The following is a 16,242-nucleotide window of genomic DNA, read 5'->3' as shown; positions in this document are numbered from 1 at the left end:
ACCCATGATGGTGCTGGCCCTGCTTGCACCCGCTACTGGTGCCGGCCCCAATTGCTCGTCATGGCATAGTCAGCGCATGGAGCAGAGGCTGGGAGAGCAGGGCTGCCAGCACAGAGGGGACCCAGGGCCACAGTGGGAGGGGCTGAGCGGGGGCACGGAGGATGGGCCAAGTCCTGCCCCTGTGCCCACCACAGCCTCACAGCCCACAGTTCCTTTCAAGGTGCATGAATTCACGTACTGGGACCCTAGTGATAAAATAATAATAAATAATAACATGTGAATAAACTCTGTGTTTTGCATACTCACAACTGGAAACCTACTTTTTTCCAACCCTATATGGCATTTTACAATTTTTGTCTATGTTTAAAATCATTTAAAATGTTAAGTTGAAAACTCCTTTGTCCCAGCTGGAATAATGCCCAAGAAGAAAGGCGTCAGGGCATGAGTGGAATCAGGGACACTGTCCCCTAGGGCTCCCGTCCCTCGGGCTCTTGGGCACATGGCTCTCCAATGGGCAGTCAGAAATTAACCAGAAACCTGGGGACTTGGACTTTGTTTCAGTCTCTCATTAATAATTAAGTGTTATCATTGGACTCATTTCCCGGGAGCTGGTTAAGGAAAAGGAAAGTCTGTAGAAGTGCCAAGGCCACAGATATTTCTTCTGTGTGTCTGGATATTAGGTCTCCTGAAGAACAGCTGAGGAGATGGGCGACAGTCTGGAGCAGAAGGTGTCTGAACTCACCAATGAGGAGCCCAGGTGAGAGGAGCTGGAAATCCGCACTTGGTGATGGATCTGCCTGTGTGCTAGTGGGTTCGCGTATGATACTCTGTGTCCATGAATCTGTGTCTGCATGTATTGTGTATGCTTGGGTATCCGGTATTTAATGTTTGCATGTGTGTGTATGTGTGTGTGTGTGTATGTGTCTGTGTGAGCTATGTATCTGACTCAAAGTCCTGTTTTCATACATATAGAACAAGTTATCACTTCTAGGCATGTGGTGAGGGACTCCTGATCATGCCTGCCAGCATAGACACTGGCATCACAGCTGAGCATCGGGAATGAGACTGTGGTCTCTGCTTCTGGACAAGAAGATGCCCAACCTCACCAGGAACCAAGGTCAGGTCAGAGAGGGCTCACATCTCTGCTCAGCAGCATGAACTGGTGCACATGGGAGCTGTGCTGTGGGTGACACACTCGTGTGTGAGAGCTGGGAGGGGTGTTGATTTTCTCTGTGTGTATGTTATCATGTGTATGTGACCAGGTGATTGGATGTTGTTGCTGGTTTAATGACTGCCTGTGACTGAACAGGATTAACTGCACCAGGTAGACACCCATCCCTGGAAGGGGATGGTCAGAAGGGTTGAAGCCTGCCTCTCAGTAATAGGAGGGCGTGTGCTACTTGTTGTGGTGAGTGTGTGGCTGGGTGTGCATATGTGCTGTGGTGAGTGTTTCTTATGACATTTTTTACAAAAATATTTTTTATTGATTTCAGAGAGGAAGAGAAGGAGAGAGACATAGAAACATATGTCTCTATGTTTGATGAGACAGAATGATTGATCTTCTACCTACTTCACACACCCCACTAGGGATTGAACCCCAGGCATGTACCCTGATCAGAATCGAACCGTGACCTTCTGGTTGATAGGTCGACACTTAACCACCGAGCAACACCATACAGGTTCTTGTAAGATTTTCTAATTGTTTATGGTCTTGTATGCTTTTGGTGATGTGTGTACAGTGCTTCAGTTATGTATATGTGGTGAGTTGCATGTCACCAGATGAGTTCACAAGTCAGGTGTGTTAGTACTTTTGTGGGTGAGTGGTCCATCATTGTGTGTTGTGTATGTCTCACTTAGTGTGTTACTTATGATTTGTATGTGTGTAGACAAGTGTTTTTGAGCTGAACCATATACTGACTATTCTTCCCTGAGGACGGGAACATGGTCACAAGTGACTGGAATCCTCAGCTCAGCAGAGTGCGTGCGTGTGTGTGTGTGTGTGTGTGTGTGTGTGTGTGTGTGTGTATGGGTGTATGGGTATCAGAACTCAAGTATGTCCTTAGCCGTCCCCCCTCTGGCACCATTAGCTGAGATAGCCACACTCTAAGCAACTCCCGGTTTTGTGAAACAAATCTGCTCTCCTTTCCATGTACCCGAGTGTGAGAGCCCCTCAGATTTTGCAACCTCTTCTTTACATTTTCTTTTCTTTTTAAATGTTTTTATCTCCTTTTTGTCTTTATTTTATATTTTCCTTTCCTCCTCTTTACTTTTATTAAACATCCCAGAAAAATAACCTGCTGGCATCATGCTGTATGTGTTTATTGGGCTGGTTCACCATCAAATCGTGTTGAGACCTTGGGAAAGTTACGTAAATTTTGGTCTTAGTTTCCCCACCTATAAATGAAAAGAATTACACTTCTATTGTGAATCTTACAGAGGCTCTCAGTAAACAGTTATTGTGCAAAATAAAGTGAATATATTTGAGAATTATAAAGGAATGAAATTATCTAGTAAGAGGTTTCAGAATTTTGGACAACTTTGAGTCCTCACAGCTCTAATATAATACATTGTGCTGGCCTCCCCAAGTAAGAAAAAGGATGTTTCCCTGTGTAATAGTTAAGAACGTGGGTTCTGATCACAAAGATACATTAGACGGAACCCCATGAAGTAGCTAATACTTGATTTTTATTATATAAAAACTAGTGGCCCAGTGAACGGATTGTGCACCCATGGCCGAAGGTGGAATCACGCGGATCCCTCCTCTCTGGTTCTGGGGTGCGAAACCTGAGAACTGCTGCTGCCAGTTACCGCAGCTCAGCAGCTCCTGCATAGAGTTTCTGCCCTCTGGTGGTCAGTGCGCATCATATATACCGGCCAGTCGAATGGTCGGACAGTCACTTAGCCTTTTATATATATAGATGATAATACAAGTTTTATACATTACATATTACATACATTATACATACAGATATACACACATATGTGTGTCCTTCTATTCCCTACTGCATTGCTGTGTGCTTAGAGAATATGTATCATTTATGTTTCTATTAAAACTTAAAAAAGTTAAAGGAACATGAATTATTAGTGCAGCTGTGACAGGATTTTAAAGTCTGGAAATGTAAGTTTGAAATGTGGATTTAATTAGGAAATGTAGGTAGATACCTAGGCCAATATGCAAATGTTGTACTAAATGTTCAACCATATTATAAAAGATAGTTTATGCACTATTTTAGTTTTGGAGCTGTTCTGGCATCAAGTGGTTTTAAATGGTCACCCATTTGCGAATGTACCTGAGTTTACAGCTGTGGATCAATGACCCCGGCTGATTCACAGGAGGAGTATGAAAATGTTCCAAGGAGTCCAATCAGCCCAGGTGTCTCACATTATTTTAGGGCACTAACAACTGATACCAGTTTCTGGGGCTCATCTTCTGTTTCTGACATTGTGAATTATTAGGGTTTGGCTCTGGCAAGGAACAGAAATTATCTCAGTCCTTAGAAGAGGTTCTGACCTAGATTTGATGTTAAAAGTAATGGTTGAATAAAACAGAGAACCCCTTCTTGCAACTGTGGGATGAGGTCTTATTGATTACGTTGGGGGCTCAATGTTTTCCTGGAACCAGACTGGGAAAGAGGGAAGATGCACACATCCACAGGTGTGAGAAATTAATATGAAAGTATTTAAAAATGAATGGTATTCCCAGAGAATGACAGCATGAGATGTGATGGTTCCGGTCACCATTCTTAGGTTCCTGAGATTCCCAAACCTTCTTCCTCCCCAGCAGACAGAAGAGCAGCATGAGGCCTGAGAACCAGAGCAGCGTGTCCCAGATCCTCCTCCTGGGGCTCCCCATCCGGCAAGAGCAGCAAGGCATGTTCTTTGCCCTGTTCCTGGGCATGTACCTGACCACGGTGCTGGGCAACCTGCTCATCATCCTGCTCATCAGGCTGGACTCTCGCCTGCACACGCCCATGTACTTCTTCCTCAGCCACTTGGCCTTCTCGGACCTTTCTCTCTCCTCTGTCACTGTCCCTAAGATGCTCATGAACATGCAGACTCGGCAACAATCCATCTCCTATGTGGGATGCATTTCTCAGATGTATTTCTTCATACTTTTTGTTGGTCTTGACAATTTTCTTCTGGCTGTGATGGCGTATGACAGGTATGTGGCCATCTGTTACCCTCTACACTATACCACCATCATGAGGGAGGGGCTGTGTGTGCTGCTGGTGGTTGGCTCCTGGATTCTCTCCTGTCTCCATGATTTGTTGCACACTCTCCTCTTGGTTCGACTATCCTTTGGTGCCAATAATATCATCAGCCACTTCTTCTGTGACTTGGCTGCTCTCCTGAAGCTGAGCTGCTCAGACATCTTTCTTAATGAGCTGGTCCTATTCACTGAGGGAGGAATGATTTTCTTTCTGCCTTTTGGTGTAATTTTGGGCTCTTATATCCGCATAGGAACCATCATCCTGAGGGTGCCCTCCACTAAGAGACTCGTTAAAGCCTTTTCTACCTGTGGCTCCCATCTCTCTGTGGTGTTTTTATACTATGGGACAGCTTCAGGTGTTTATTTTTCCTCCTCATCATGGGGTTCCAAAGACATAATTGCTTCAGTCATGTATACAGTAGTTACCCCCATGCTGAACCCCTTCATCTACAGCCTGAGAAGCAGAGATATAAAACAGGCCTTAGAGATGTGTGTCAACAGGGTTAAGTTCTTTAACTGGTAATCACAAAGTCCACTTGATGCTGTCAGAAGCACAGTGAGTTAGAGCTGAGATAGATCTAAAATTATTGTATGATCAACGTCTCCATATAACGTTAATAGAACATGAATTCTGTTGTCTGGTACAAGTGTTAATATGTCAACTAGGCCATATTTGCTACCTAGATTGTTAATAATTCATTATTCCTAATTGACGTTTTTCATTTGTTTATCATCTCTTATAAGAAATATGCAAAACCCTATGCAAAACATGTTTCACATTTATAATTTGTGGATTTGTCTCTTTCTGTTTTGCTATATTTCATTTTTTGCTTACATATTTTTTTATTTTGTGTTATACAAAACGCACTTATTTAGCATCATATTCTGCCTAGATGAACTTTATTTATTTATTTATTTATTTATTTACATACTTACTTACTTACTTACTTACTTTTGAACTAATCGCTTTATGCTGGGTTTAGTTGGCTTCAAGCTGATTGTGCACATCTCTTCCCACTGCACAATCAATTACATCATGTTGGCAGACTGCAATCAGCCATGATGAGTAATTACATATGAAAATTGGTATGTGCTACAAAGCAAGGCTGTTAAAAAATCTAGAGACTTTTCAAAAATGCTTTTAACAGCATACCACTTCATTTATAATTAGGAAAATTTTTCTATTAATGGGTCCTACCTTAACACCTCATCTACTTATCATATGAGTATAAGTACATATACAGATATAAATACAGATACAGATGTAGATGCTAGTGTATTATAGGTAATAAAGATGCCCATGACCTGGAATTGAACCCGCAACCATTCAGTGTGCAGGCTGAGACTGTAACCACTTAGCAATACCAGCCAGGGCTATTACCCATTCTTTCTGTCTCAGTCCTGACCTACATACATCCTATGAGTACACACACCCAAAGCTTCAAAATGAGTAACCATGGTAATGGATTATCACTCAGAGAATAAGAATCCATGAGTCCATAATGATATAAATGAATAAATAAAAAATCAATGACTAAGGAATGAGGGTAAGTGTTTTTGCATAGGAGAATACAACTAATAAACAAGAAAGATATGATAGAATTAAAAGAATAACCATATGGCCTCAACGTTTTCAATAATTTTGTCATATAAGAATTAACAATGGAATGTAACTAAAGTGGGTGAAGTTTTAATAAGGAAAAAGTTATGCTTACATAATATCAAGATATCTACCCAAATGATACCCATTAATTATAAGGTTAAAATAGTTACTTCAAGAAAATTGTGACTTTTCTGTAGAGAGCTTGGCAGACACCACCTTAGCCAACTGATCAAGGATTAAAACACTAGAGATTTCAAGATATCTCCAGATTAGCTGAAAGCTGCACCTACTAGCTCCCAGTCCCAAACCAGATTTGCAACTAAATTGCAGAGCAATCAATTTGAAATCAACTCAAGGATAGGTAATCTGGAAACTTATAACCAAAGAGTACAGTAGAAATCACATGGGGGACGGGGGTGGTAGGAGGGTGGAAGATGGTAAAAGGGAGAGCCTCCTCATAAATGTGTGGTTGTGCTGAAAATCCAGAGGGGTATCACAGGCATGGAGCTCCCTCCCCCTAGAAGCATCAGGTCTCAACCCCACGCAGGGATCCCAACTCAGAGCAACAAGGAGGTGTGGAGGAGCCTGTGTAGCATCTGGTGTTGGGAATCAGTGGAGATTCTGTCCCCTGGGGAGATTTGGACCACACTATTCCAGGGAAAGCAAAATAAAAACTTCCCAGTCTTTTTTCATTACCACCAAACCAGCACTGCAAGAAATGTTAAAGGGACTGCTTTAAGAAGAAGAAAATATATATTGTAGAGAGGAACATATGTAAAAGAAAAAAATTGCAAGAAACAAGTAGCTATCAATAATACCTTAAATGTAAATGGATTATTTGCTCCAATCAAAAGACATAGGGTATGGGGAGGGTGGTTGGATGGGAGGTAATCAACTAAAGACATTGTATGCATATATGCATTACCCATGGACATAGGTAATAGGATAGTGAAGGACTGGAGCAGGGGGCGGGGGGAATCTAGGGGGGTTGGAGGGAGGCCTGGAGGGAGTCAATGGGGGGAAAAGGAGAATATATATAATACTTTCAACAATAAAGAAGTATTTAAAAATAAATAAAGGTGTTAATACATCTTTTGTTCAAAAAAGACATAGGGTAGCGGAAAGGATAAGAAAACATGAGCCACGTATATGCTGTCTACAAGAGACCCACCTCAGAACAAAAGATTCTCACAGGTTGTAAGTGAAGTGATTTAAAAAATAATCCATGCAATGGAAACAAACAAACAACCCGCTGGGGTAGCAATACTTATATCTGACAAAATAGACTTCAAAACAAAGGCCATAACAGGAGGCAAAGAAGGTCACAAATATTACTAAAGGGATTGATCCAACAAGGGGTTATAACCCTTGTAAACATATATGCACCTAATGCAGGAGCAACTAACTATATAAAGAAATTCTTGGTGGACTTTTAGGGAGAGATTGACAGTCATAGTAAGGGACCTTAACTGGATAGATTAAGATCTATCATCACTGAATAGATATTTCAGACAAAAAATCCAGAAGAAAAAAAGCGACTTTAAACAACAAACTAGAGTGGGTGGATTTAATTGATATTTACACAACATTTTACCCCCAAACAGCAGAATAGACATTATTTCTCAGTACACATGAAACATGTTTAAAGATAGACCATATGTGAGGACACAAAATAAGTCTTAATAATTCAAGATGATTGCAATCATATCAAGCATCTTCTTGGATAGCAATGGTATGAAACAAAATATCAACCACAGTGGAAAAAAAAAACTCTCAAAAATATTCAAACACATGGAGGCCAAACAGCATGTTATTAAACAATGAATGGGTTACCAATGAGATCCAGGAAGAAATAAAACGTCACCTGAAAACAAATGAAAATGAAAACACAAAACACAAAATCCATAGGATATAGCAAAAGCAGTCCTGAGAGAGAAGTTCATAGCATTACTAGTCTACCTAAAAAAGCAAGAATAATCTCAAAAAATTTAATCCTACATCTAAATGAACAACAATAAAAAAGACCACGAAATGAAGCCAAGAGTAAGTAGAAGGAAGGAAATAATAAATATCTGAGTGAAAATAAATGACAGAGACTAAAAAAATCAACACAGAAGATCAATGAAACTAAATGCTAGTTCTTTGAAGACATAACTAGGTTGGTGAACCATTAACCACGCTCATTAAAACAGAAAGAGAGAGAGAGAGAGAGAGAGAGAGAGAGAGAGAGAGAGAGAGAGAGAGGACCCAAATAAATAAAATGAGAAATGAAAGAGAAATTAACAACTGACATCACAGAAACACAAAGGAGTATAAGAAAGGACTATGAAAAATTAAATGCCAACAAATTGGACAACCTAAGTGAAATGGACTAATTCTTAGACACATACAATCATCCAAAATTCAACCAGGAAGAATCAGAAAAACTGAATACACCAATAAAAACTAATAAAATTTAAAAAGTAATTTAAAAAACTCCAAACAAAAGTTTTTGACTGCATGGCTTCACAGGCAAATTTTACCAAACATTCAAAGAAGAACTAACACCTCTCCTCCTCAACTATTTCAAAAAAATACAAGAGAAGAAAAGACTTCCAAGCTCTTCTGATGAGGCCAGCATTATCTTAAATGCAAAACTATATAAAGCCACTAAAATAAAATAAAAAATTCTAGGCCAGTATCTCTGCTAAACATAGATGCTAAAATCCTCACAAAATTTTACGAGCTGGAACTAGAAATGCATTACAAAGACCATACACCATGAATAAATGAGATTTACTCCAAGAATGAAACATTGGCGCAATATTTGAAAATCAATAATGTGATACATGGTCCAAACAAAATGAAAAATAGAAATCACATGATCTTTAGATGCAGAAAAAGCATTCAATAAAATCCAGCATCCATTTATGATATAAACTCTCAGAAAAGTGGCAATAAGGGGATCATAGCTCAACATAAGTAAGGTCATGCGTGAAAAATGTAAAGCCAACAGAATACTCAATAGGCAAAAATGATATGTGTTTTCTTTAAGATCAGCAATAAAACAGGATATCTGCTTTCACCACTCTTTTTCAACATAGTGCTGGAAGTCCTTGTTCAGACAAGAAGAAGAAATAAAAGGCATCAAAATTGGAAAGGAGGAAGCAAAACTGTTATTATTTGCAGGTGACATGATACTGTATATAAAAAACCTAAAAACTTCACCAGAAATCTACTAGAACTAATAAATGAATCAGCAAAGTTGCAGAATAAAAAAATAATATGCAGAAATTGGTGGCATTTTTATACACCAATACAGAACTATCAAAAAGAGAATCTAAGAAAACTATCCCATTAACTATTGCAACAAAAAATTAAGATACTTGGGAACAAATTTACACAAGGAGGTAAAGACCTGTACTCGTAAATCTATAGGACATTGAATGAAGAAACCGAGAAAGACACAAATAAGTGCAAGCATACACTATGTTCATGGATTGGAATAATAAATATCATAAAATGTCCCTATTACCCAAAGCAATCTATAAGTTCAACGCAATTCCTATTAAAATACCAATATCATATTCCACAGGTGTAGACAAATATTCCCAAAATTTATATGGAACAATAAAAAGACTCCAAATATCCTCTGCAATCTGGAGAAAGAAGGACAAAGTTGGAGGTATCATAATTCTGGATATCAAATTATACTACAAGGCCATATTATTCAAAGCAGCCTGTACTCGCATAAGAACAGACATATAGATCAATGGAATAGAACAGAGAATCCAAAAATTGACCCACGTCTTTATGGCCAATTAATATTTAACAAAGGAGGCAAGAGCATACAATGGAGTAAAGACAGTCTCTTCAATAAATAGTGTTGGGAAAACTGGACAGGTACATGCAAAATAATGAAAATAGACCACCAACTTACCAGACACAAGAACAAACTAAAAATGGATAAAAGATTTAAATGTAAGTACAGGACCATAAAAATGCTAGAAGCAAACATAGACAATAAAATCTCACACATCTCTCGTAGCAAATTTTTTGCTGATATATCTCCTAGGGCAAAAGGAACAAAGAAAAGAATAAACAAATGAAACTAAATCAAACTAAAAAGTTCAGCACAGCAAAGGAAACCATCAACATAATGAAAGGGGAACCCACTGTATGGGAGAACATATTTGCCAATGATACATCTGATTAGGGGTTAATTTACCAAATATATAAAGAACATCTACAACTCAACATGAACACAAACAATCAAGTTAGAAATTGAGCAAAGGACCTAAAAAGACACTTCTCCAAAGAGGACATACATATGGACAATAGACATATGAAAAGATGCTCAACATCTTTAATGATCAGAGAGAATAAAATTAAAATGATAATGAGATATCACTTTACACCTGCCGGAATAACTATCACTGATAAATCAGCAAGCAAGTACTGATGAGGATGTGTAGAAAAGGAAATTCTAGTTCAATATTTATGGGAACGCAGACTGGTGCAGCCACTGTGGAAAACAGTATGGAGTTTCCTCAAAAAATTAAAAAAGAAACTGCCTTTTGACCTAATGATCCCACTTATGGAAATATATCCTAAGAATTCCAAAACACCACTCTGGACAGTGTGGCTAAGTTGTTATGGCTTCCGCAGGTGGACCAAAGGGTGGTGGGTTTGATACCCTGTCAAGGGCATGTATCTGGGTTGCAGGATTGATCCCTGGCCCTGCTTGAGGGATGTTCAGGAGGCAACCATCAATGTGTCTCTCATTGATGTTTCTCTCTCTCTCTCTCTCTCTCTCTCTCTCTCTCTCTCTCTCTCTCTCTCTCTCTCTCTCTCTCCCTCCCCTCCCTCCTTCCCATTCTACTCTATCTCAAATCACTGGAAAAATATCCTCTGGTAAGGGGATTAACAAAACAAAACAAAAAACAACAACACACAAATGAGTGGGGAATAAAGATGAGTTTCGCCTTATAGAACACAACAAATACAAGAGATGATAGAATTTGTAAAGTTTGATTTGATTGTACCATTTGATTACCACATTTGCCGTAATTTTTTCATATAAGAATCATTAAAGTGAGTGGGTGAAATTTTAATAAGGAAAAATGTTATGTTTATATAATACCAAAATATCTACATTAATTATTCCTTTTAATTACAAGGTTAAAATAGTAACTATAAAAAACTGTAACTTTACAGTAGATAACCTGGCAGATAAAACCATAGCCAATGAAGATAAATGAAAACACTAGTCATTGGAAAAATTAATAGCATACGCCTTTTAATAATATGCACTATGGTATATCCACTGAGAATTAAACTCTGAAACATACATACATACATACAAACAAACAAAGGGTAAACATAGTAAAATGTTAACCATTATGGAATCTGAGCAACGCCTGTCAAGAAATTCTTGACATCATTTTTCTAACTTTTCTGTATTTTTAAAATCATTTCAAAACAAAAAGTGGACACATCCTTTGTCCCAGCTGGAACATGTCCAAGAAGAAAGGCGTCCAGTGCATGACTGGAATCAGGGACACTGTCCCCTAGGACTCCAGTCCCTCTGGCTCTTGGACACACAGCTCCCAAAGGGCAGTCATGAATCAGCCACAAGCTTGGGGACTTGGTTGCAATCTCTCATTAGCAGTTAAGTGTTATCTTTGCACTCATTTCTCTGGAGCTGCTTAAGGAAAAGGAAAGTCAGTAGAAGTGCCAAGGCCCCAGATATTGCTTCTGTGTGTCTGGATGTTAGGTCTCCTGAAGAAAAGCTGAGGAGATGGGTGACAGTCTGGAGCAGAAGGTGTCTGAACTCACCAATGAGGAGCCCACGTGAGAGGAGCTGGAAATCTGCCCTTGCCAATGGACCTGCCTGTGTGCTAGTGGGTTCATGTTTGAGACTTGGTGTTCATGACTGTGTGTATCAGCCTGTGTGTCTGTCTGAATATACTATGTACACTTGTGTACGTGCTGTTTGATAGTTGTGTGTGTGTGTGTGCACTATGTGTCTGACTCTTTTCCTGAGTCAGAATTAACCTGGGCCCTGTTTTAGTGCGTGTAGAGCCAGTCACCAGCCTCCTGGCGTGTGGATAGGGACTCCTGATTCATGTCTGTGATAGTAAACACTGGCATCACAGCTGAGCATCGGGAGTGAGACTGTGGTCTGTGCTGCTGGACAGGAAGATGCCCACCTCACCAGGAACAAGGTCAGGTCAGAGAGGGCTCACACCTCTGCTCAGCAGCGTGTGCTGGTGCACATGCTAGTTGTGTCTGTGGGTGACACACGTGTGTGAGAGCAAAAAGGTATGTGGTTAGGTTTTCTCTGTATGTTACCATGTGTATGTGACCACGTGCATGGGGTGTTGGTGGTAGTTTAGTGATGGTTCCTGTGACAGAATACGCTGAACTGCCCCATGCTGACTGCCCTCCCCAGGAAGGGGATGGGACAGAATGGGGGGAAGCATACCGCTCATTAATAGGAGGGTGTGCGCTGCTTAACGCAGCGAGTGTGGCTGGGTGGGCATATGTATTGTTGGTGTGTGTTTCCTGTGGTTTTTTGAATTTTTTGTTCTTTTGTGTGTTTTGGTGATCTATGTGTATGGTGCATGAGTTATGTATATGCGGGGATTAAGTGTTTACCAGGTGTGTCATGAGCCAGGTGTGTTGATGTGCACTGAGAGTGTGTGTGGGTGAGTGGTCCATCACTGAGTGGTGTGTGTGTCTCAATTTGTATGTTTATTATGACTTGTATGTATATCTATGAGTGTTTATGAGCTGAACCCCATATTGGCTATCCTTCCCTTAGGATGGGAACATGATCACAGTTCATTAAAATTCTCAAATCGGCAGTGTGTGTGCGTGTGTGTGTGTGTGTGTGTGTGTGTGTGTTTGATTTGAATGTATGTCTGGGGTTTCCAACTTGCCCCTATGACCTCAAATATTTCCTTCAGAGACCTTCTCCTGGGGCACCACTGGCTGAGCTAAACAAGCTCCAAAGAACCCCCATGTCCGAAATGGATCTGCTGTGCTTCTCACATACCTGAGTGTGACTGTGTCACTCAGAGGGTGTTAACACTTTCACTTAATGACCAGGCTAAGAAACATTAGGTGTCATGCTGTGTGAAATCAGAGTGCAGGACTGCCACCCACTGGTGTGGCAAACCTTGAGAAAGTCACTTAACTCACTGGCCTCTGTTTTCAATCTACAAAGTAAAGAAAGGAATGACACTTGCCTCATAAACATGTAAGCAAATGATAATGAATGTAAGGGTGTTTTGTTAATGGAAAAACAGACCATTATAAATGAAGCGAACTCTCTAGGTAGGGATCTAAGAAAATTTTGAAGTACTGTCAACCCTAAATTAGCAAACGGTGTTCCCAATGAAGAGGGAAGTTTCATGGGGAGTGGGTAAGAGCACAGGTTCTCATCATGCAGACATATTAGACTAAACTTCACAAAGTAGTCAATATTTGATCATTTTTCTCCTTTACATTTATTCCTAAAGTGGACATATATTAGGTTCAGGTGTGTACAGCATGGTGATTCACCAATTATATGCCCATCACCACAATAAGTCTTGTAACAGTCAAGTCACCATACGAAGTAATTACAATACTACTAAATCCGTTAAAGAATATTTGGTACTTTTTGACCTACAAAAATGGTGTAAAACTTATATCCCTTATATTTCTATTTCCTAACAGAATTCTTCGTGCAGCTGTGAAGATTTTTAACCTGGGAAGGTAAAGCTGATGTTAGATTTACTTAGGAAAATTGATAAGGCCTTTAACCTCGTGTTCAGCAGAGTGTTTATGCCACCAAAATGCTCAGCATTATTATGAAACATAGTTCGTGGACTGTTTTGGAGATTTTCGGGCATCTAGTGGTTTCAGTGGCCACCCATTTCTAGCTTGTCCCTGTGTTTACAGCTGAGGTTCAATGGGATAATGCTCCACAAACGCCCACTCAGCAATTTAAAGCAGAAAGAACTGACAGTTTCTCAGGGGCTCGCCTTCTAGTTCTGCCAGGGGGAATTATTATGGTTTCGCTGTGGGCTTGGTGTAGAAATGATCCCTCCATGCTCATCAAGACCTAAACTCATAGAAGTGGGACCTTGCTTCTCATGTTCACTGCTGCATCTCTGTCCTTAATAGAGGTCCCGACACTGACTCCATGTTCAATAAATCATAGTGAATGACACAGTGAACACACTCTTGCTTCTTTGTAATGAGGTCTTGTTCACTACTTGGGGTTCCACTGTTTTCCTGGAGCCAGACTACAGTAAAGGAAAGATGCATACATCCACAGGTGTGAGAAATTAATAGGAAAGCTTTACAAAATGAATGGTTTTCCCAGAAAAAATGATGATATGAGATGTGATGGTTTTGATCTTCCTTTCTAGGTTCCTGAGAATCCCAAGCCTTCTTCCTCCCCAGCAGACAGAAGAGCAGCATGAGGCCTGAGAACCAGAGCAGCGTGTCCCAGTTCCTCCTCCTGGGGCTCCCCATCCCGCCAGGGCAGCAGGGCGTGCTCTTCACCCTGTTCCTGGGCATGTACCTGACCACGGTGCTGGGCAACCTGCTCATCATCCTGCTCATCAGGCTGGACTCTCGCCTGCACACGCCCATGTACTTCTTCCTCAGCCACTTGGCCTTTTCTGACCTTTCTCTCTCCTCTGTCATTGCCCCAAAGATGCTCATGGACATTCATACTCAGCAACAATCCATCCCCTATGTGGGATGCATTTCTCAGTTGTATTTCTTCATACTTTTTGCTAGTGTTGACAATTTCCTTCTGGCTGTGATGGCATATGACAGGTACGTGGCCATCTGTCACCCTCTGCGCTATACCACCATCATGAGGAATGGGCTGTGCATGTTCCTGGTGGCTGGGTCTTATATGGTTACCTGTGTCCATGCACTTTTTCATACCCTCCTCTTGGTCCGCTTGTCCTTCGGTGCCCGCAATATCATCACCCACTTCTTCTGTGAGCTCACTGTGCTGCTGAAGCTGAGCTGCTCAGACATTTCCCTCAATGAGCTGGTCCTGTTCACTGAGGGAGGAATGCTTTTCTTCCTGCTTTTTTGTGTTATTTTAGGCTCATACATCTGTATAGGAACCATCATCCTGAGGGTGCCCTCCACGAAGAGGCTCTTTAAAGCCTTTTCTACCTGTGGCTCCCATCTCACTGTGGTGTTTTTATATTACGGGACAGCTACAGGTGTTTACTTTTTCTCCTCATCATGGGGTTCCAAAGACATAATTGCTTCAATCATGTATGCAGTAGTTACCCCCATGCTGAACCCCTTCATCTACAGCCTGAGGAATAGAGATATAAAACAGGCCTTAGAGGTGTGTGTCAATAGGGTTAAGTTCTTTAACTGGTAATCAGTAAGTCTTCTGGTTCCAGGTAGGAGCACAATGAGACAGATATTCTATAATTATTATACGGTCGACATCTCCATAGAATCTTTGAATATGCATTCTGTTGTTAAGTACAAGTGCTTTTAATATTCAACTTGTCAAATTTGCTACTTGGGTTGTTAATAATTCTTTATTCTCTTGTTCATAATCTCTTATAAGACCTATATAAAATTTTTTGTAAAATATGTTACACAATTATAATTGTGAGTTTGTATTTTTAGACTATGTTATTGAGGACTCACTGATTTACCATCATGATCCATTCCTGATGAACTTTTTCTTTGAACTGATTATTGTTTGCTCTCTCACACTAGCTTCAAGCTCATTGTGCACATTTCTTCCAACTCACATTCAATGACATCATGTTGGTAGAGGTCAATCAGCCATGATCAGAATAATTACACTATGAAAATTGCCGTGTGCTACAAAGCAAGACTTTATAAATGCATTTTTAAAATCAATTTAATAGCACACATCCAGCAATAGGTCTTAGCTTAACCCTCATGTACTTATGATATTAGTACAGATACAGTATAACTAAATCTATAGACATATATACATATACAATTACAGATAAAGATACAGATAGAGATATAGATGCTAGTACTGCAGTGGTAGTAAAGGTGCCACTTACTCGTTGTTAGTATTTACATGGTATTATTCCCATCATTTTAAGGTTCGCTATGTCTTTATATCTGTGTGGTGTCCATCACTAACAGTGTAAAGTTGGATTTGCTCATTTTATGTAACACAGCAATTATTATATTTGTGGAGAATTTTATCTATTGATATCCTATATAATAAAACCCTAATATGCAAATATATCAAACAGTGGAACAACCGGCAGAAAGAAAGGTCGCTATGATTTGCACTGACCAGCAGGGGCCTGATGCTCAACACAGGAGCTGCCCCCTGGTGGTTAGTGCACTACCACAGTGCAAGCGTTGCTCAGCCACAAGCCAGGCTCATGGCTGGCGAGTGCAGCTGCAGTGGCAGGAACCTCTC

The 16,242-nt window shown here is 40.2% G+C and overlaps 2 protein-coding genes across 2 annotated transcripts; both read left to right on the top strand.

The window, feature by feature from the left end:
• The first annotated feature begins 3,797 nt into the window (after positions 1-3,797).
• Positions 3,798-4,733, top strand: LOC132212812 (olfactory receptor 1J2-like). Its single transcript, XM_059658800.1, has one exon. The coding sequence runs from the start codon at positions 3,798-3,800 to the stop codon at positions 4,731-4,733; it is 936 nt and encodes a 311-aa protein (XP_059514783.1).
• A 9,706-nt stretch (positions 4,734-14,439) lies between these two features.
• Positions 14,440-15,201, top strand: LOC132211729 (olfactory receptor 1J4-like). Its single transcript, XM_059656227.1, has one exon. The coding sequence runs from the start codon at positions 14,440-14,442 to the stop codon at positions 15,199-15,201; it is 762 nt and encodes a 253-aa protein (XP_059512210.1).
• Positions 15,202-16,242: the final 1,041 nt, after the last annotated feature.

This window comes from Myotis daubentonii, chromosome 11, assembly GCF_963259705.1.
Source record: "Myotis daubentonii chromosome 11, mMyoDau2.1, whole genome shotgun sequence".
Classification (NCBI taxonomy): domain Eukaryota; kingdom Metazoa; phylum Chordata; class Mammalia; order Chiroptera; family Vespertilionidae; genus Myotis; species Myotis daubentonii.
Note: the sequence above shows the minus strand (reverse complement) of the source record. Positions and strands in the feature narration are given on the sequence as shown.

Excerpts from the sequence above, each read along its gene's own strand:
- LOC132212812 (XM_059658800.1), top strand. The coding sequence starts at position 3,798 with ATGAGGCCTGAGAACCAGAGCAGCGTGTCCCAGATCCTCCTCCTGGGG.
- LOC132211729 (XM_059656227.1), top strand. The coding sequence starts at position 14,440 with ATGTACTTCTTCCTCAGCCACTTGGCCTTTTCTGACCTTTCTCTCTCC.